The sequence below is a fragment of the Nannobrachium achirus genome, assembly GCF_963921795.1.
Source record: "Nannobrachium achirus genome assembly, chromosome: 6".
NCBI classification, from domain to species: domain Eukaryota; kingdom Metazoa; phylum Chordata; class Actinopteri; order Myctophiformes; family Myctophidae; genus Nannobrachium; species Nannobrachium achirus.
In genome coordinates, this window is record NC_137815.1 from 41762101 (window position 1) to 41784275 (window position 22175).

Sequence of the window (22175 nt, forward strand, 5' to 3'; positions counted from 1 at the left end):
GGAAACCTTGTATGTCCAAAACAGTTTGTTTTGTATTTATCATTTTAAAAATGATTTAACTAGTGAAAACAGCCGATCTACAAGCACACAACGCCTCGCGGTGCGAGGCGTTGTGTGCTTGTAGATCAGCTGTTTTCACTACTTTTGTGCAACGGCCTTGTATGATGAAGCAGGGCTTTGCTTTGCGAAAAAAATTATACATTTGAAACTCGGAGATACGAGGTTTCTGCCCGACAGTGACGATTTACTTTGTTGGCCGCCCAGCCCCCAAAATGGAACGAAGGCTTTTCCCAATGGCCAGCACGTCCCTGCACATAACTCAGAGCTTGTACTTACTGTGTCCATCTCTGAAACATGAAAATGAACAAAAAGGTATGCAAGACCATATTTTTCTTTTTTCCTGTGCTTAACCATGAATTACAGGTTTTTAGATACAAGACAAAGCATGTTAGACACTCTTTTGGAAACTTTGAACTTATGCAATACCATGCGAGGAAAGAAAATAATTTCCAAAAGTTTTGTAACTTTATACCATTTCACTTAGCCATCAAAGCAAATGTCTTGCACAGAGAAGTTGAGAACCTGCATACTATCGCTGTCAGGGAGGTCACAGACAGGGATAGAAGTAGACAAGATTTGTGTTCATGCACTCAGTAAGCACTGCAGGACACAGAATTGATGGATTGGTCATATATTTACACACAAACTGAGTTTGAAAGACAATGTGACATCCAAAGAGGAAGGCATAATGTATTTGAAAATAAACAGATCGGGGATTCTTACCCCAGAGAATAGAGGTTACTTCTGATCTGACCACAGTGAAACTGACTGCACTACAGAACAGCTTGGTAAGTTAGTCAGAACCATAATTGTGGTTATATAAAATCACAACATATTTGGTAAAGCAACAGATAGACACCGCTATAGGTAAATATTTCACAAAATACATATTTTTCTCCAAAAGCAAATGCCACAGAACATGGATAACCAAAGCATGACGGAAAACAGGGAATAGAAAATGGTGAAATAGTAAAAAACACATTTGTGATTCAAACGAGAAGACCTGACTCACCAGGATGGCAGTCAATTGCAAAATGGCAGACAGTCCGCACTTAAATACTTCCCATCACCAGCGAAGCATGAGTGGAAAGCCATAGTTCCTCAAACGAAGAACGAGTGTAAATGTCAGACCAAAAATAAATAGAAACTTTTTTTTTTAATGGCCGGGTTAAAGAAGGCACAGTTCACTCTTGTACTGGGTTACCATCATTATTCCTGCTTTGCTTACAAATGACTTGAAAGTGCAGTCAACTGAATAGAGGAATAAATCCTGTGCTGTGGTCTTTTCATTCTATAAGCTGATATCTGCTACACATTAATTTACATTCTATATATGGTCAACATCTAGCTACAGCTATAAAAGTGGGAATACGAAACACTTGAGCATCCTGAGCGAAATTAAACTTCATCTGGAACTTGGTGCGTGAACACACTGAAATTGCACGGACTTTGAACATTCTCAGTGGATGCACCTCAAGAGCACACATTTCTATTTCTAAAGGTTGAAAGCAAGTTCAGTACACAAGAGATGAAAGTAGTCTCAAGTATTCTACGAAACACTGAAACGAGATGTATTTTCAGCTTTTTGTGTACTTTTGTTCTTGCTCTAACCAACACCTGAGAAGAGCACTGCTGTGAACAGGGCACCTAAGGTAACTATTTCCGAACCTTAAGTATAAAACTACCAGATGAAGATATAATCTATATTGGGTACAGCAGATGACAACAGGTGAACATTCCCTTTGGCTGTTAGTTCACAAAGAAGAATAAAAAGGAAACAATGATAAAGAGGGGGAAATAATACACCTATGGATAAGGCCAGAGTAAAATTCACGTTTTCGCAAATTGCAATTTCACGTACAAAGGATATCGCCTGTCTGGGATATCGGGTAGGCACCGTTTTCTTTTAGCATTTGACTGATATGCCTCTAATGAAAGGTTATACATCAGGAGTATTCTAATGAAAATATTCTATATTATATCCAGGTAAAATCCTTTGTTGCACACCTCCAATATTTTTGCACTCTTGATAAAGATGCAGAAAATGTCTATCAAGGGTACAAATAACTCTGGATCATTTCAAAAACAGTTATACACAACAGATCAGAGTTTATCAGTAAAATAAAACAGCAGCAAGCAATAACATTTATACTTAATGGCAGTTTTAAAGTCCCACCTAAATTTGACCTTTGGGCCAAATTCTATTCACTGTGGCTGGTGAATAGACAGGTTGAATTGTGGATTCAACGACAGGCTCATCTTCACAAAGCATACAGGAAACAAGGGGGAGACTCTGGGGACATGTTCAGGAGGCTGAAACTTGAAACTGAGATGTATTTAGATACAACCTTTAAAAAACAAACTCAGTGGTTTTGTTCCCTAGCATTGTCGGTGAAAAAGAAATAGCTCAAAAAGAAACAAATAATAGTTCTCACTGACTGAGGTTACACTGTGACATCATGCAATAAAAGCCCACATGTACTGTAACACCTCAATAGATGAACAACAGGCATCACATTTTCACATCTAACCATCAAAATACTAACCTGACTTGCGTCAGATGGTGGCAGTAGTGCGTAGGCTACCGCTCTACTTTACCATCGGAGATCTCTCGGTGGGAGTTGATAACGCTCGTAAAGCCCCGGGCCGGACCAATCAGCGGCAGCTACGGGCGGGCTCTGAGCCAATAGAGTCTGATTGCAGACCACGTGGATGCAGACAGGCCAATATGAGTGGTTGGAGTTGGCACTCCCAGACTGTGACAGAGAGACGGCCACATCCAATCACCTGCTAAAGAATTTCAAAAAATGGCCCGCCCCTTACATCGAGTCTGCCCGAGAGATCTCAGATGGTAAAGTAGAGTGGTAGCCATCTGACGCAAGTCAGGTTACCAAAATACAACATCACACTCAAAAGTGTCCCTCATCAGTTAAACATGTAACGCACATTTCCAAACAGACATATTTCCAAGTTTAAAAAAAAAGAAAAGAAAAGAAAAAAAGTCCAGCACATTGAACATGGACCAGGATGTCGTGGCATGCTCTAATGGTCAGTCTTGGGCGGAGGTGGAGCGTATGCCGGGTTGTAGGCGGGCTGGTTAAGGTAGTCTGGCTGTGCGGGTGGTGCATTGGGCTGGGCCTGGGGCTGGGACGGAGCAGGTGGCTGTAGAGGATATGATGGTTGACCAGGTGCGTACGCTGCCTGGCTATAAGGCATCGGGGCAGCAGAGTAACCTGGAGCAGCTGGGACAAGAAGAACAGAACATTTTGATTATAACCCATTAAGACCTGAAAAATACCTAAAAATGTCTTCTAAATCCTAATGGTTTAAGTGGTGCTCAACCTTTTCATGTCAAGGACCCCCTAGAATTATATGTATTTGACCGCAGCCCTCATCTCAAAATGTTTTGTTCCAGGGACCAAGAGAAAGAAAGATTTCCGTTACAAATGTTGGCTTTAAAAATATATACATTCAAAGACTTTTCAAGATTTTTCAAAAATAGCAGATCTACAAGCTTGTAGATCTGCTATTTTTCTTATTTTTTATAGTAGAAGCATAAAATAATGGTTAAAGCGGTTAAAATCTAGAGTGACACAGATAGGCGTGGGGCGGTATCGACATTTTGTTACCGCGATTACCGTCTTCCCATTTACCGTCGGTATTGCGGTAATTACCGCACCCCCGTATCTATTAATAAAAGGTTCGGCGATAAGCCAAAATATTGCAATCTTCCCAAAAGTCGCCTCTCCACAGCCTGACTGCCCGAGTTATACTTCCCCGTACAGCACAGCAGGTTTGGCTTTGAAAGGAGCAGATCTACAAGCTCACAACACGTCGCATCCGCGAGGCGTTCTGAGCTTTTAGATCTGCACTGTCGGCCAGTGTCGGGTTACCATAGTAACGGTAGCTACTTGGGCTTTTAAGACACAGACTGCTGTGTGAACAAACCAGAAGAGAGACGGAGACGGGTAATCAGATCGTGTACAGTGATTAAACTCACGTGCACGTCTGAAATCGCAGCGATTGAGTGCTGATATATGCAGGTTTTAGTGACAAGACTTGACAGAAAAGGTTATAAAATCGGCGACTGGGCACAACGGGCGAGTCGGCGCGACGCAGTGGGAAAAGTAAAAGATAGTTTCATTTTCGCTTTTAGTCCACGCGGTCCGCGCTCCGCCTGTAATCCGTATGAATAAAAAACAAAATGCCACAAGGTACTACTGCCACAACACAAGGTATGTATTAACATACTTGTGTTGTGTGGATTACAGTCAGAGAAATACGCTTCTCCGTGCTCCCTACTACGAGGCTGCTGCTGTGTCTGTGTGGACTCGAGTGACGTATGTGGCTTCCAAACCATAGACGTTCCAAACCTGTGGTACGCGGCCCAGAGCAGAGCGGCATGGAGCGCATGCGGTCCTCGCCTCTCCCCCGTTTTAAAACTCGCTTGTTTTCAATAAAAAATAGACTATTTTGACCGCGGTAAGGACCCTGACACCGCGGTAGGCCTCGGTATACCGCGGTACGGCGGTACGGCGGTTACCGCCCCCAACCCTAGACACAGATGCATTCCAGGTCTTAAAGGTTTTTTAATATAAAGAGCAAGTAAAGCTATACACAAAGTACGCTTTGCTGGAATTACGTTATTCTTCAGGCAGTCTGAGCCTCTGGTTTTAACAGCAACCACAGGCTCAGTTCCGTCCCTGACAAATAAATATACTTGTGCCTCCAGTTCCTTTTTTTGCTTTTTATTCAGACGCATGCTTTCAGAACGCCAACATTATCCACTCCTCCACATCCGGCTACAGCTATTTTGAAGCATTTACTATAAGCGTGCCTCGTAATTATGTAAGTACCCAGTGGCTGCATCTCAAGTCTTTTGCTTCGTCCTCACTTGAATCGGAAGTTCAATTTGGTGCACCATTTGGCGGTTATGGCAAGTCTTTTTTTCCTGCTCCAGGTGTCAGCTGTGTTGTTATCAGAAATTGGTGTTGTTTTACATAGCCCTACAGAAGGGCTTACGTGCCACTTCTCTAAAACGTAAGTTTAGTAAAATTATTACATTTCTATTAGATTTCTATAGTATTAAAATAAGTATTACATATAGAGACCTGGGATGCAGCCAGTGTTAAAAATATTAACAAAACTAACATAGTTTGCCTTTTAGAAATAATATATAAAGCAACCCATATAAAAACATTTTAGCCAGCAGTGGCTCAGGAGGTAGAGTGGACAAACGACACACAGGTCTGATTCAGGGATCAAACTTGTGCTGTTCTGGATAATCCCTCCTCATTAGAACAACCAGCAACGCAGTCAAAATTATTAAAGTTAATAAAGTTGATTTATTCTATTTCTGTTTTAAGCGACTTAAAGTGCTATATACCGGTAGGCTAAATTGTATGTATTATTATCATTATTACCCTTATAAACACTCACCAGCTTCCTGATACGGAGGTGGGGGTCCTGGTGTGTAAGGCTGTCCCTGGTAGGCTGCAGTGGGCCCCCCATAGCCCTGGGGCACGGGCTGGGCTCCATAGCCTGGTTGGGCTCCATATCCTGGTTGGGCTCCATAGCCTGGTTGGGCTCCATATCCTGGTTGGGCTGGTATAGGTTGGTAGCCTGGGTACTGTGTCCCCTGGTAGGACTGTGGCGGGGCATGGACCGTTGGCTGCTGCGGGTACTGCTGAGGAGTGGAGGTCACCACTGTGGTATGTGTGGTGGTGGCTATCACAGCTGTGGATGAACACAAGAAGTGTAATTATACTGGGGCACAGACATACGGTTAAAAAAAAAGACAATACAGGTGTATAGCTTTGGTACAATACAGGAGGGGCATTTCACCTCTGGAAGTGACTGAAAGTTCCAGTCACTTTAAAGTTAACACTGTGTGTAGGGGAAAGTGTATTCATATTTTAAATTGGTGCCTTATGAAATAATTTAAAGGAATGCAGTTGATCACGTTCCTCTGGGATGTATTCGACTGCATTACTACAACTACCAGCATTCTTTGCGCACAACCCTTGCGACACTCCTCACACATTTTCAGTGTCATGGGCTGTGTCCCAGGTCCTTAAATTAAATACTATTTCCTTGTATGTTAGTCCCGCCCACTGACAATAGAACACAAGTTGGCCCTATCACCTGTGATGTTGTCTTCAGAAAATGGGACGTCTAATCTTCTCTATTTCTCAAATGGGAGGGACTAAGATTCAAGCAAAGGAAAGGAAATAGGAAATAGGATTTGATTTAAGGACCTGATGCAGCTATGAAGAGCTCTAGCTATGGGGTTCGGCATTAATTAAAACTACACACATGTAGTCACCTGCAGTTATGTAGTCAGGAAATAAAGTAAGACCAGTGTCTTGTGATGCGATTCACATTATAAGATACTTGAAATACTACAATTTCTAAAAACACAGATTAAACACAAAAAAAGAAACCAGGATTGTGTTTCTTGTGTCCCAAACAACATTAAAATAAGATTTGGTTGTCTCAAGGGTGAAATGAGATAAGAATAAAAAACACAGGACTTTTAACTTTTTAATTTTGCTGGCAGTGGATAAATCTTTCCTCCTCCTCTTTCTGCTGCTGTGCTGCGGGTGTTGTGTTGTAACTTGATCTGACTCAGTCTGACCGGCATCATGGCTTTTTATTGTGCACTGCACTGGCAAAAGGTGTTTATTTATACCCCACTGTGCGCTGATTCTCAAACATGTCAGATATTTTCTACCGTCGGAAGGGTTGTAAAAAGCCTATTAACATAATCGCCAGCATCGCAAGAAAAACTGCGCATCATGAGCGATTTTGATAGGCCCAGAGACAGAGTTTTACCAAGGATCTCAGGCATGCCTCTATTGCTTCTCCTTTTAATACCTTATTTAAAAGTGGCATTTCTGCATGTTCTCCATGTTCTTTTAATGTGTCAATATTTGTATTATTGTGAAACCCTTTGTAAACATGCTTTCAATAGTAAAATGTTTACCATTATTATAATGTATTTATTTTTGTAAACAATATGTAAAAATGTGTAATAATAAAAGATAAAGCTTGAATTGTTTGGAAGGGGAAAAGGAGATAATAACCACAAACATTCAGACAGAAACTAATGAAAGCAGTGCTATAATCAGAAGAAAAAAAGATGTTCTAAATGTGATACAACTCTGATTTGATGTGATACAACATGCTGAAAACTAATTGCAAAACCTCCACCGGCTGTCAGTCTGTCTGTCCGTCCTTCACGTCACACTTTTCCCCTACTCATATCTCCACCACCGTTGCCCCGATCCATGCCAAACTTTGCAAACACACTCCTTGGCTGCTAAACCACAACCAAACTCACATGGCCCTCTTCTAGCGCCACCATGAGGCCGATTCTTGCAAGACACATTTTTGGACACTGCTCCTACAGATTTTGCCCTAAAATCACGCAAACCGGTACAAAGTATCTCTACAGTCGTGTCAACAAAATGCATCTGTCCCATCTAGTGCTACCATCTGGCTGATTTTTGAAAAACACATTTTTGGACACTGCTCCTACAGATTTTGCCCTAAAATCACACAAAGCGGTACACAGTATCTCTACAGTCATGTCATCAACATGGATCTGTCCCAATTCCCATATTCCCTCCTGATTGGCCACCATTGCCTTCCAAAGTTTGTGTATACGACATGACGGTCGCTTATCTCCCGATTTAGGGAGTCTTACTGGTCATATTGACTCAGAGTAAGCAAAAGTATAACTCATGCATAACCTTCGAGTATTAAAAGTCAACTCTATTTAATTCTAATTCCTAGCTGCTCCTTTTCAATGAGGGAAGGCCAGATTTCCACTTGAACACATTGAGAAGTGAGGCTACATTAGGTTGCACGTTAAAGACAGGGTTGTTTTCAGTGAGAACTGTTGTTTGTCCAGGGTTGCTCAAAGAGAGTGTGTGTGTGTGTGTGTGTGTGTGTGTGTGTGTGTGAGTGAGTGAGCGAGAGAAAAAGAAAGAGAAGAGAAGAGAGAGACAGTTCATCTGCACCACCAACTAATCTTCCACAGTGAAGACTCATTGTGACCACTTCCTGGCAATGACGTGCTGTGGTTGTCGTAGAAACTATGAGTCACACAAGGTGGAGTTCTGAAATTCCTGATTTGGATCCCAACAAGCAACAGCCTCAGTCAGAGTTTCCAAGTTCCCTCTCTCTCCTCTGCACTCTGAGACTACTGTCTGGCAAACTAGGACAGCCTGGTTAAAACCACAGACTGGAATCACAAGTGTGTATCAAATATATCTTGGCATGTACCAACATACACACAGAACCTTTATGTTTTCCTCCACTGAGAGACAGTTAATGAGGAACTAGTCAAGGGAGGGGTTATGTGCCAAACAAACTCATTGGGGCGGGGGCTAGATTGAGGCAATACTAGAGAGAGAAAAGCAGTAAGAATAAATGGGGAAGAGTGTGGGGCAGTTGGAGAGGGAAAATAGAGATGCTAGAGCCAGACGCTGGAATTTAACGCACCCTTCTGCTCTGGCCAAGACTCGCAGCTCCAAAACACACTTGTTCTGTATATAATAGTAATGACTGAACAATAATCTGAGTCCCTTACAATTGTCCCCCCAAAACGCACAGGATCTGAATATAAAGGATTACTTATATTATGTGATAATCTGTTATCCAACTCACCCTTTACTTTACCTGAACTTAAATCCAAAGCAATTTGTAGACATTATTTTGTATCTGATCTAATCTGATCTAATCATATTTTTATTTATTTATTGAATAAAGAGCAATTAATAACTAAAACCATTTTCTTAACTTGGTAAATTACTGTAAAGGACACTTAATTAAGCTAGCAAGAGATTCTGGTTCCAATCTCAAGTGTCCATTGCAAGGATTCAGGATTACGCATTTCAAGCGCAAATAACAGTAGTCTCGTCCTCTACTCTAAGGCCTCCTACAGACAGTAAAAGCACCTGCCCTGTCCTTGTCCTTGGGGGATGAGGTGCTTATAATGTCTGTAGGAGGCATAAGGAGTTTTCAACAGTTGGTTTGTTGCGACCGTAGGTCGCATTTACTATCAAACCCTGCACAAAGTGTAAGTCCGTCCGTCCGTCAGTCCGTCAGTCAGTCTGTCTGTCACATCTCACACGTCACACTCTTGCCCTGCTCATATCTCCGCAACCGTTGCCCCGATCCATGCCAAATTTTGCACACACACTCCTTACCTGCCAAACTACAACCTCCAAGGACCCCCGGAGCTCCAGGGACCCCCATGTCCCTGGGGGACCCCCAGATGTAAAAAATGACCAAATGTGCACAAATGACCAAATGACCACCCCAACGGGGCTGCTCACGGGGAATTCCCGGGGACCACCGACTCCTGGTGCTCCAGAACGGATGCAAAAGTGGTGGCGCCCCCAGTGGAGGACCCCCTCCACTGCAGCTCACATAAAATGTCGTAACTCGGGCTAGGAGCGTCCGGGAGAGCCGGGGCCGGTACCTATTCGTCCGTCAAGGCAACGCGGAGACCCCACCCCTCATTTCTCACATGCCCCTCTTCTAGCGCCACCATGAGGCCGATTCTTGCAAAACACATTTTTGGACACTGCTCCTACAATTTTTGCCCTAAAATCACGCAAATCGGTACACAGTATGTCTACACTCATCCCATCAACATGAATCTCTCCCATATAGCGCCACCTCCAGGCCGATTTTTAAAAACACATTTTTGGACACTGCTCCTACAGATTTTGCCCTAAAAACACGAAAATCACTACACAGTATGTCTACACTCATGTCATCAACATGGATCAGGAAGATTTTGGCAAAACACATTTTTGCCCTATTTGTGGAGATAAGTGACCTACGGTCGCTTATCTCCCGATTAGGGAGTCTTACTGGTGGACTACTGGTGCGTCACAGTATAATGCCTTGTAAGCTTGTCCATGAAGGTATTGCATGTGGTCCTTGACCATGCATTTAGTAATGTAGGACATTTTTTATTTATTTTCTTCCACGGAACATTGCACTCTAAGACCACGGCTTTACGAATATGGATCTTTTTCTAATCACACTTTTTCATATATAGGCCTATCCATAGAGAAAAAGATCCAGGTCCACACGAGACAACAACAATATCTAGCTCACGTGATCAGCTCCAAGCATGCCTGGCCAGTAGGTGGAGCCGTGGCGGTAAGCGATTTGTAATACCATATAAGAACAAGCATGCACGCACTCAACGTCATTGTTGCGACCGTAGGTCGCATTTACTATCAAAACCTCCACCGGCTGTCCGTCCGCCTGTCTGTCCGTCTGTCTGTCACACGTCACACGTCACACTTTTTCCCTGCTCATATCTCCACAACCGTTGCCCCCATCCATGCCAAATTTTGCACACACACTCCTTACCTGCCAAACTACAACCTCCAAGGACCCCCGGAGCTCCAGGGACCCCCAGGTCCCTGGGGGACCCCCAGGTGTAAAAAATGACCAAATGTGCAAAAATGACCACCCCAACGGGGCTGCTCACGGGGAATTCCTGGGGACCACCCACTCCTGGTGCTCCAGAACGGATGCAAAAGTGGTGGCGCCCCCAGTGGAGGACCCCCTCCACAGCAGCTCACATAAAATGCCGTAACTCGGGCTAGGAGCGTCCGGGCCGGTACCTATTCGTCCACCAAGGCAACGCGGAGACCCCACCCCTCATTTCTCACATGGCCCTCTTCTAGCGCCACCTTCAGGCCGATTTTTAAAACACATTTTTGTACACTGCTCCTACAGTTTTTGCCCTAAAATCACGCACATTGCTACACAGTATGTCTACACTCATCCCATCAACATGAATCTGTCCCATATAGCGCCACCTTCAGGCCGATTTTTAAAAACACATTTTTGGACACTGCTCCTACAGATTTTGCCCTAAAATCACGAAGATCACCACACAGTGTGTCTACACTCATGTCATCAACATGGATCAGGAAGATTTTGGAAAAACAAATTTTTGCCCTATTTGTCGCTTATCTCCCGATTAGGGAGTCTTACTGGTTTACACAGCGGCTCCGTTTCTCCAGTCTACACAGATCCACTGAAGTGGATATTTTGGTAAATCTTCACTTGTTTATCAGTTTACAAAAAGATCCCGTTTAGCGACCGAAATCTCCGTTTGCGTGTGGCTGCAACTTTGCAAGCCCTATTTGTGATTGGAAAAGATCCATATTCGTATAGCCGTGGTCTAAACTTTAGACCACTGGCCATTTGGTGACCAAATGGCCTTGGTGACCTATGAAGACGTGTCAATGGTGTCAGTTACTGGAAAGGGAGCTAGAATCTCAAGAAGGGGTAGTGTACCGGATTGCCTGATTCAGTTAGGACATTTCCTAACGGAATCAGGCAATCCGGTACACTACCCCTTATAATCGCATGTGTCTGCTCACTCAGACATAACATACAAATTGGTATTATTATTATTATAGGAAAAGTTGGAAAGAGCCTGTGACGTGGTGCTGTACTGCATACCACTGGAGTACAATTCAATGTCACAATGCATCTGTCAATGGGTACTCATTTAAGCGCTCCCGGGAAGGGGCAGAAGGTCTGAATCAGCAGCCTTCTCAACCAAAACAGAAGGCCACATACATGGTGGAGGATCATATGGGTAAACAGAGTGGGTCTGTTTTTTTTTTTTTTTTTACCAGGCATCTCTAAATGAGTGCATCCTATGTGAGTGGGACATTCTGAGCAAGAGAATGTCATTTCACATTGAATGCATTTTAATTGTAAATGTGAAACAGGTGTGTTCAAGCTGAAATGGGTGTTAAGTTCCTTTTTAAAGATTTCTTGTGGTCGGAATTTAAAGCGCTGGGAGGCTGCAAAGTTAACACCTACTGACCTACAGTACCTATAGGTACTTGTCTTAGAGCAAGGGGCTATCCTGTAGTTAGTCATGCATACCAAGTACACTTAAGTATCATGCTTAGTGATACATAAGGACCGCAGGTCTACACTAGAAACGGAGGGGGAGAGAGATTTCTTCCGTTTGGTCCGTTTGATGTCGGTTCTTTCACCCTTGCCGTACTTCTCCCCATGATTATGTAATCTCTCAACTGAACGTACTGGACTTGTCCATAGCAAGAAGTACCCGCGGCCACCGGGTAGTAGTGAGGAAAATAATGTTTCCCCATCTAAGTTTCCTTTTTACTAGACATTGTCCTTTTTAATAAGATATTAAATCCTGTTGGTTACTGATTAATCACCAGATTCAAGAGTTGGGGGCTAGCCTACTCGAGGTGAGCGTGGTTCATTCAGCCAAAATCCGTCTCACTTGCGTTTCAAATCGTATCCTTTGACTGGCTGGTGATATAACGTTGTTAACTGACAAAGTATTTATAAGACATTAGGGTGAAATCCTAATCAGGAATGCTCTGTTCTGTTCTGCTCTCGTGTGCTGCGAGGTGCAATACAGGCATGTGGCGCGCAGCCCCAATGGGCGCGGAATTGGTCTGGAGCGAAGGGCGGGTCGGGCGCGTGCCGTAGAGGAACTAAACGTACACAAAATCAAACATACAGAAGTATAAACGCCCCTTTAGCAGTTCTACTACTAGCTAAGCAACTGTTAATCATCGATTAGCCTCCCTGATGCCATGTGCCTATAGTCTGGAACAGCCATTGTATCACTTTGCTTTTTTTTGGTTAATTTTAGGGCTGGGACTTTAACTGATTAATTGCGATGAATTAATTACAGAAAATTAACGCGATTAAAAAAATTAACACATTTTAATCGCACTTAGTTTTTGCACCACAGAACCTTCAGTTTCGGGCATACCGATCATAGCGATGCACCAACCAAGAAGAGACAACAAACGCAAAGGGAAAGGTAGCCGATCAGAGCGCTTCGCTTGGCCCAGTGGATGTGAAATTTAGCTTTAAAAAACTCACTTGTTGATTCACTCGTACAACAAAATGTGTTTTACTTGAAAAAAAATGCTTCTCAGGTCAAATATCGATGTGCGATTAAAATGTGATTCATTGCGATTAATTAATCACAGAGCCTGTAATTAATTAGATTAAAAATTTTAATCGCATCCCAGCCCTAGTTAATTTATATACCAGTAATGAACTTAACTGCAGTGGTAATGAAGATGTTATGGTGTGTGATAGTAAAGTGCTCCTTACGTCGTGGCGTGCGGCACATCTTGTAGAGGCAGCAGCAGGGACACACACAGCAGCAGATGATGAAGATGAGGATGGTGACAACAGCTACAACAACCGGGACGATGACAAAGGTATCCTCCATGCCAAAGCTAAAACAGGGGGGGGAGGGGACGACGACGATGACATATATGAATAAACACGAATTCATAATGAATGATTATAAAATCTAGTTCTGACAGAAGAGTATAGAAAGGCTGCCATATCCACAAGTTTCCCAGTGAGGTTACTGAAGAAAAGGGTGTGTGTGTGTGTGTGTGTGTGTGTGTGTGTGAAGTGAGCGGTGCTATACTGTATATATTATTTTATTTGTCAAATATGTTTTATTGCCAACAGATTATAAAGTATCACAAATTGAACATGTTGTCCGAGTTACAATTCTGTTATAGCTAAATCAAAAGAAAGAAGAGAGAGCAAGAAAAACATAAAATACAAAACAAAATGACAAGTAACATGAAAACAACCCCTTCATGCTCAGTGACGTAACACATAACAAAAAAACATGTACATGCATTAAAATAGACAGTTAGTTTTAAATAACATCATCATATACATATACATATCATCATCTAAATCTTTAGTTTCTTCTAGCAAACACGGGGTAGCCAAATCTTATCAAATTGTGCCTCTCTGTATTTAAGTGAATACCATATTCTCTCAAGGTGAAGTCTGTTAGTCATTTCAAGTGAGCGGTGCTATTTATGAGATTTCATTAAGCGTCTTGTGAAGCATCTGTTGGATGGTGCGGGGCATACGTACATGCGGGATTCTCTCTTGGCGGCAAATTCTCTTTGTTGTGCAAATTCTCTTTGGAGCTGCTCGAAGCCTTTCATTCTTGGAGATTGGTAAAGAGTTGATTATTATTATTATTATTATAGTGATGCTGGTGGTGATATATAACTATGGTGACCTATCAAATACCCAACAGACGTGAAAGAAACTGAAAGGCTTGGTTGTGAAAGGCTTGGTTACACATACAATTATCTACTATGAGTATATGTACAGTATATGAACAGCTTTCCTTACCCTTCTCGAAATCTAGCATCCGCGTTGGCCAATCTGCAAAATAGTCATTTCTCACCATTACTTTTCATTAATCACTTCGACCCTTGTTATACGTCAAAGAGCAGTTGTATAAGCTCACATACTGCAGATTGTAGATCTGTCTAATTTTGTCTATGGCGTGACAGATTCAGAATAGGGCTGCTAGGGCTCATGTGTATATGTGTAGTAGTAACAAATATTATGAATTATTAACAAATGAATGAAAATAAATAGGTTTCATAATTATGATTATAATTACATCTAAAGATGCTTCTCCTTCATTCACGTTTGGTGAATGTAGCCTTGGCCAGGAAGAGTTGATGTCTTCAGGTGGTAACCATCGATCATCAGGCGTTTCGACTTTCGACCCTGACCACTACAACCTCCCAGATGGCGGGTCAGCAGTGGTGGCCAAAATCTGCCCATCTCCTCCTCCTGACCAAGGCTAAACTCCCCTCTCCTGCTCTATAGAAGGTATGCGCATGCATAAAGTGAATGACAAATTGAGTGGCAAAGTTAGTGGCAAATTGAGCTTAACACGGTTTAATGCAAAGAGATAGGACTTTTCTGTTTGGATGTACGCCACTCAGTAGGCGTTCCCGCATAACTTCCGATTACGATGATGTCACGCGCATACCCTCTAACAAGAGGCTCCTCTGATGAGGTATTGGGTGGGTCCCTCCTGAGGTCTTGAGGTGACACAGGTGCGTAGAGATCTCCAGTACTGTGGGTTTATTCCTTTCCTGGAGCTCTGTGCACTGCACCTGTGACCCGTCTTGTCCACACTTGGTCCTGGCTTGATGTATTTTGTCCATCTGTGTTCCTGCAGGTCTTTTCACAGTGACACTTCACTTCCAATGCCTCCCCGGTTGATGTTGTTTGGGTGAGCCGTCTCGTTATCTGTGATTAATTCTTGACCGTTACCGTTAGGTCTGTATTGTTGAGTCTCACATACTCCCCCCTCTCGGGAGACTCTGGGGGTATCTGTATTACTGTCTCTAGCTTGAGTTGGTGCCCTCTTGCGAGTGCTGTGCATGAGGTTGCTAACCTAATACACCCACGGCAGTCTTTCCTGGAGGTCATCTGTCTCTCCAGAGTCACCAAATTTCCTTGGTTGCCGTCAAGACTTTTCTGGAAGTCACTGGTTTCCCAGAGTTCTATGATTATACTTACATCTAAATATGTTTCTCCTTCATTCAGGTTTGATGAATGTAGCCTATAATATGATACAGCATTCTACAAAAAACAAACAATGAATCTGAATGTCTGTGAGAAAATATAACCTTTCTTGTATTTGACAGCAATTACTGAAATAAAAGTAGACATAACTTTAAGGTGTATTTTCTCCCTTCCACATAGCTTTACTCTAACAACCATATCATAGATTTTGTTTAAATGAATATTAACAATGTTACACAGTAAGATCCTCCAGGGTTAATTGATGTGGAAATCCTTGCTTAATTTATGGATTCCAGTCTAAAAGTCTAGTGGAATTGGAACTCTCAATCAGCAAAACCTTGAATCAGATACTAAACCTTGACTCGGATACTAAACGATGCTTACAATTGGCAAAAGAAAAACAATAAACCATCCCCTCTACTGAGCTGTGAGTCGTAAAACAAGGGCCGACTGCTAGCAGCTATGACCTGCAGAGTCCTGAACTCCCTTTTCCGTCCTTATCAGCAGCTGGTGTTTTAGGCCCATGTTCTCAGCTCTCAAACTCAAGCTAGCAACACTGATCAATGCTAAGCAATATAATATAATTAATTAATACAAATTCACTTCATCACAACTTAGTCTTGTGTAGCCACTAGCCAGACGGTCGGAGATCTCTGCCAACTTCTGGTGACTGACATCTAACTGCGGAGGCTAAAACTGTGTGGAAACTATTCAGATATTTAAAAATTCCTCTGCGGTCCTTTTACATGCAAGGTACATTCCTGTTGTCCATTATTGCAGCGGTTCCCAAACCTTTCAGCTCAAGACCCAAAAGAGAAATTTGATGTCTCCCTGGGACTCAAACTAGAGAAGATTGATGATCTAAAAGCTTGTGATGAGTTTATGAACTTTCACTACTTGGAAAATGTTATAATTTCTTTATGAAAACATTAATTTTTTTTTTTTTTTAGATTTTAGAAAATCTTTTGAAATAAATGTATACTGTACTGTATGTATATATTTTAATGAGAAAACATTTTTTGGGGGGTTTCATGGAACTTATATTGTTAGTGTCTGTGTAGGCCTTACAGTAGCGGTCCCCTGCTGTATGAATAAAGTTTAATTTAGAATCAATACCTGTCACAATCTTCCTGTTTATCCTCGTCAAAACGCAAAGAGTCATGATTGCAGCAGTATCTCTCTTTGCAGCTTCCGCAGCAAAACTGTCCTCGCATGCATGGGATTTTAGGATGGAATCCGAAGGCTTTACAGTCGCGGTCACCTGCAATATGAGGATAGTTTTAATATATTGTAATGTATTGGTGCCATACAGGCACGTGCAAACATAAACATCGAAGGGGGCTTGTAAAAAGTGCCATACAGGCACGTGCAAACATAAACATCAAAGGGGGCTTGTAAGGGGAGCAAATCCTTATTTCGTGCAAATTTGTCTTAAAGCGCAAACTTTTGCACAGATGTAGCCCAGGGCTTGCTCTAATGATTTAGCTAGGGCGCCCGAGCCGACGACCTTCGGGGTCGCCACAGCGGCCAAATCAAGTTGGGCTCCCATTGACTTTCTATACAGGAGGAAAATACCCAGAAAAACATTTTTTTTGGGGGTATTTAAGTAGGATCTGAGGGGTCTAACTAGGGGTTTGTCATGATGCTGAATCCATTGCAGGCATTTGTTTTGCACAAAAAACATTCCTTGGGCTAGAAATGGCCTCAGAAAACGATGCATGTATGGGTGAGCATTCATGTTAGTCGGAGGCCTTAGGGTTTTTTTTCTCGAGCTAATCAAAATCAAGTCTAAAAGTGCAGAATTTTGCACATATGTAGCTCAGGGCATGCTCTAATGATTTAGCTAGGGCGCCTGAGTCTGCGACATTCGGGGTCGCCACAGCGGCCAAATCAAGTTGGGCTCCCATCGACTTTCAATACAGGAGGAAAATACCCAGAAAAACACTTTTTTATGGGTATTTAAGTAGGATGTGAGGGGCCTAACTAGGGGTTTGTCATGAAGCTTTTGTTTTGCTCAAACATTCCTTGGTCTACAAATGGCCCCAGAAAACAATGGTTTAGTGATGAAAAGTGATGAGTCATCAGCTCATCACTTTTAAGAGTTTTGTGGGTGTTTTCTGGAGCTGTGGTGACCCCGAAGGTTGCAGACTCAGGCGCCCTAGCTAAACCATTAGAGCATGCCCTGAGCTACATTTGTGCAAAATTTTGCACTTTTAGACTGAATAGCATGAGAAAAAAAACCCTAAGGCCTCCGACTAACATGAATGCTCACCCATACATGCATCGTTTTCTGAGGCCATTTCTAGCCCAAGGAATGTTTTTTGTGCAAAACAAATGCCTGCAATGGATTCAGCACATCATGACAAACCCCAACCTCAGATCCTACTTAACTCATTAACTGCCAAAAACGTGAATCCCTTAAAAATCCCGTTGTCCCACCCTGCCACGCCCGTGAATCCCGTGAATAAAAAAAAAAAAAAAAGTTTTTTTTTTTTTTTTTTAATTTTTTTGGACCCCAAAAACGTTAGTAGGCATGATAGCGATCGCGAAATTGCTTGTTTAACCCCCATACAACCCCCATACAACTCAGGTAGCAGACCTCCAAGCTCACAACAGTGTAAAACATAATGGCTGCTATCTCATGAATGCCTGAACGGATTTCCATTCGGATTTTTTTGTTTGAAAGCTGTGAGCAATGTGGACACACGTGGTGCATTATCTAGGCATGGGTGTGCATGATCCGTGCACTATGAATTACATGGAAGTCTATGGAGACGAATGGCAGTTAAAGAGTACGAAGGTATTGTTAAATGGCAGCATATGAGTTAAATACCCAGAAAAAAAAGCCCAACTTGATTTGGCCGCTGTGGCGACCCCGAAGGTTGTCGGCTCGGGCGCCCTAGCTAAATCATTAGAGCAAGCCCTGGGCTACATCTGTAGCCCAGGGCTACAGATGTAAAGATGGCTACAGTTAGAGCTTAGAAATTCAGCCCGAGCCCGACGGGACCCGACGGGTCGGCGCGGCGCGGGCTGGGCCGGGCTCAAATTTCCATGTATATGACGGGCTATGGGTCGGGTCGGGCTTTTATAATCCGGTAGGCAAGCGCAGCGCAGTATCATGATGTCTCTGTGACTGTGTAAACTGCACGCTCATGACTCTATGGCTGCACCGCTGCGCTGTTTCGCAACTTGACAGTTGAGCGTGAGTGTGTGTGTGCGTGCGCTGTGTGTGTGCGTGTGGCTGGCTGCTGTGGCGTGTGCAGTGCATGCATGCGCTGCCAGCGCTGGTCGAGCAGAGCAGAGCGGAGGACATCGTTGAAACAGTCCACAGACACTTTTTGTATCCTAATAATCATAATAGACGTTGTGTGAACGTTGTAGCTATAATAGCCTGTGCGCCTGCTGTCTGATTTAGCGGCGGCCGTCAGCTGTATTTTCCAGCAAGGCTTTTTGATTGATTGAAGAATTAGGCTCCGATGTTTATTTGTTCCATAATTAGCACGGTACTTGCTACAATGTCTTATATATAGGTCTATATAAAGACAGTTGGAAAAGGACTCTGTTCTTAACAAATCACCATATGAGGAAAAAAGGCTGCTAAAGCAATTAAGCTTGTTTATAATGTCGGGCTGCGGGCTGTGTCGGTCTCCAATTGTCAATTATGTATCGGGCTTTGGGCCGGGCTCGGGCTGCCGTTCTGTGGGGTGGGTTGGGCCGGGCTCATTTTTTTGGGCCCGATCTAAGCTCTAGCTACAGTAATGTTGCGCTTTAAGACAAATTTGCACGAAATTAGCATTTGCTCCCCCTAAATCCCCACACTATTTTAGAAATTTCAGCTCCTGCCTCTCTGACATTATCTGCACGTCCCTGGTGACATAGCAGCGTTGGACCAAGCAGTCGGTGTCGGATTCAAAATTGGATGTAATATTGGTGATGGTGAGTTAAGTTGACACAAAACAACTGGGCCATGGAATATTATGTGAACATGACCCAACTTCCTCCTTTAACAAAGAATGATATGTAAAAATAGAACAGTAGCTTTAGCTTGAAGCTGTGATATCATCATGATGTTCTCATTTAAATGAACTGTGCGCGTGATCTGATTAATGAGATAAATACCACCCCTGCCCCACCAAAAGAAATTGCAGCAGCAATGTTCCAATTTGTGAAATTAGCCAACCCGGAACAGTGGAGAATGTTCTACTGTAGTAGCAAAGGGATTCAAATGGGTATATTTGTCATTCACTCCAACAAGTATGTTGGTGTGACATGCTCCACAGAGTGTGCCAACAACAACAATAATATATAATGTGTGTATAAAATAAAATACATGTTGAAAGGTTAAGAACTCGTGATCTGATTCCATTTAAGGCATAGGACCATTGATGTCTTTTGGGGGTTTAAATCATATCAGTAGACCTTTTATCTGAACTGCACAGTCATGTATTTTCCTATTCATTCAATCAAAACGCCAATGTCGGAAAAAAAACTTTCTGTATGGGGAGAGTCAGGGTGGGGTAATAGGGGTATGGGGGAAGGTGTTGAGATTGTGTTGAGATTGTTGTCAGTCTCAGAAATGACAGGAAATGGCCTGCCACAAAACTTTAAGCACTGATTTTGTCTAGAATAATGATTGTATCTCTGATATGACAGTCTTGTATCGAGGCTACAGTGACATTAATTCGAAGCAGGTCTGATGGGGCACCAATTTTAAAAAACGAATTCGTTTTGTTGTCCATGTTGTGTTGTGTGTAGGCTACATACAGACGCACACATTCAATTCTGCCAGTCAGTGATCAACATTTTGGCAACAAAATGACGACTATATCTATATCACAAAGACATGATCCTTTTTGGAGAACTGCGCCCGAAAGACAACGAGGATGCTTTAAAAAACATGACACTTCTCACACTAAACAGCAAGCAAACCATCTGTTGTTACAGCGTAGCTAACTGCCTTTAGCATCGCCCAGACCCGGGAGCTCTCTTCCTCGTTACCACCAGTAGTGGTGTAAAGTAACTAAGTAGATTTACTTAAGTATTGTATAAGTACAATTTTGAGGTATTTGTACAATACTTGAGTATGTCCAAATTTTCAATACTTTTACTTCTACTCAACTACATCTCGGATCCAAATATTGTACTTTTACATTTATTTGAAAACTTTATTTGGTTACTAGAACTGTACATTTTAATTATAAACCACTTTAGCCCGTTACATTTATTTTACTCAACTACATTTTGAATTGCGGGCTTTTACTTGTAACGGAGTATTTTCACATTGCAGTATTCATACATTTACTTGAGTAAACCATTTTGAGTAGGTCTACTATTTTGAGACCTCCACTCGACCGGCCCTTTGGCTAAAAGAAAACCCAGAAACAATACCCCGACAAACAATATGGCGAAGACGTGAAGAAGGGCTAATAAATCACACTCACCAGACACAGTGGGAACGACAAATACACAGAAGACAACCAGAAAAACACCGGACAGGCCCGCCGCCATGGCTGCTTTAAAGATTCCTAATAAAAATCTCCCCCGTGTGCCTAGGGGAGTGTACTGAACTGAACATAGAGGTACGCGCACTACTTCTAGCGGTGTCTTCTAGCACTGACTGAGTGAGTGAGCCCGAGCTTCGCTTCCTTCCTGGATGGCTGCCTTGTGTTTTGTATTGTGTGCATGTGTACTCGTCCACTCCTGACGTCCTGTCACTGGTGCGTAATGTCTATGCGTAATACCTCGTTTACGTTTCGATTTCGTAGAACCAGTGGTGGAAAACTGGAAAAAGCAAGTAAAAGTACCAATACTGCAACATAGAAATACTCGGTTTGTAGAAGTCCGGAATTCAAAATGTACTTGAGTAAAAGTACAAAAGTGTTGGCATCAAAATGTACTTAAAGTAGCCTACCAAAAGTAGAAAAACAAGTAGACCTACTCGTTATGCAGTATCTCCCATTTCCAAGTTTTCAAACATATATAGGCCTACACAAATAGGCCTATTATTATTACATTAATTCATAAAGGTTGCATATGGACCCAGGCAATCACACATTTTATTTATATTGTCTATAATGTTTAATAATCTCCAAAACATAAATGTATTGTGTGGGTATATGTCCAACAGCATAATCCATTGAATATAGAACTGGCAGTTTTGGTTCGCCCACCTGTTTCCTTCTTCCTGTGTGTGTGTGTGTGTGTGTGTGTGTTGGGTCAGTGACGTGACGCCCCAAAAAACATGTTTTTTAAAAAACTTTAAATAGCAGGCATAAAAATTATTTACTTTTGTTCTACTCACTCTCAACTTTATGGAAACACATTTTGTTTTTAGATATTTTATTGGAATCAGACTTTATTGAGCAGTTTGTTGTACTTGTGCCTAAAACCGTCATCTGGTGTGACATGACAATAATTGTTCATAAAATGAAAATGGAGTACACCTTTCTTAAGTTACTCACTTTATCAAAGTCCTTTATCATAACTAACCTGTGATCCACTATAGTTTTGTGAAAATTAATTGAATCTGTATATTTTTTTCATAATCAACACTCTGTGTGAGGCCCATGTTGTCGATCTTTCAACATATTTTAATTTTATTCTGACAAAAACTTTCTTTAAAATTACACAAATATTTGTGACTCTTCCTGATACTATTTTCTATGTAAACCATACACATTTTTTCGGTTTCATCA

At 42.2% G+C, this 22175-nt stretch overlaps 1 protein-coding gene across 3 annotated transcripts; it reads right to left on the bottom strand.

The window, feature by feature from the left end:
• Positions 1–573: 573 nt before the first annotated feature.
• On the bottom strand, positions 574–21123 carry LOC308287367 (uncharacterized protein). 3 transcript variants are annotated; one of them, XR_013962128.1, is made up of 8 exons: positions 20922–21123; positions 16597–16741; positions 14284–14316; positions 14017–14091; positions 13222–13349; positions 5500–5796; positions 2968–3302; positions 574–2610 (listed from the first exon to the last, which is right to left on the bottom strand). XR_013962128.1 is itself a non-coding variant. In XM_080728517.1 (7 exons), the coding sequence occupies exons 1-7, from the start codon at positions 20986–20988 to the stop codon at positions 3103–3105; spliced, it is 945 nt and encodes a 314-aa protein (XP_080584643.1). In that variant the 5' UTR covers positions 20989–21123; the 3' UTR covers positions 574–3102. The 3 variants fall into 3 exon arrangements, 2 of the variants coding, with proteins under 2 accessions (XP_080584643.1, XP_080584644.1); XM_080728517.1 differs by having other exon boundaries at positions 574–3302; XM_080728518.1 differs by lacking the exons at positions 14017–14091; positions 14284–14316 and having other exon boundaries at positions 574–3302.
• Positions 21124–22175: the final 1052 nt, after the last annotated feature.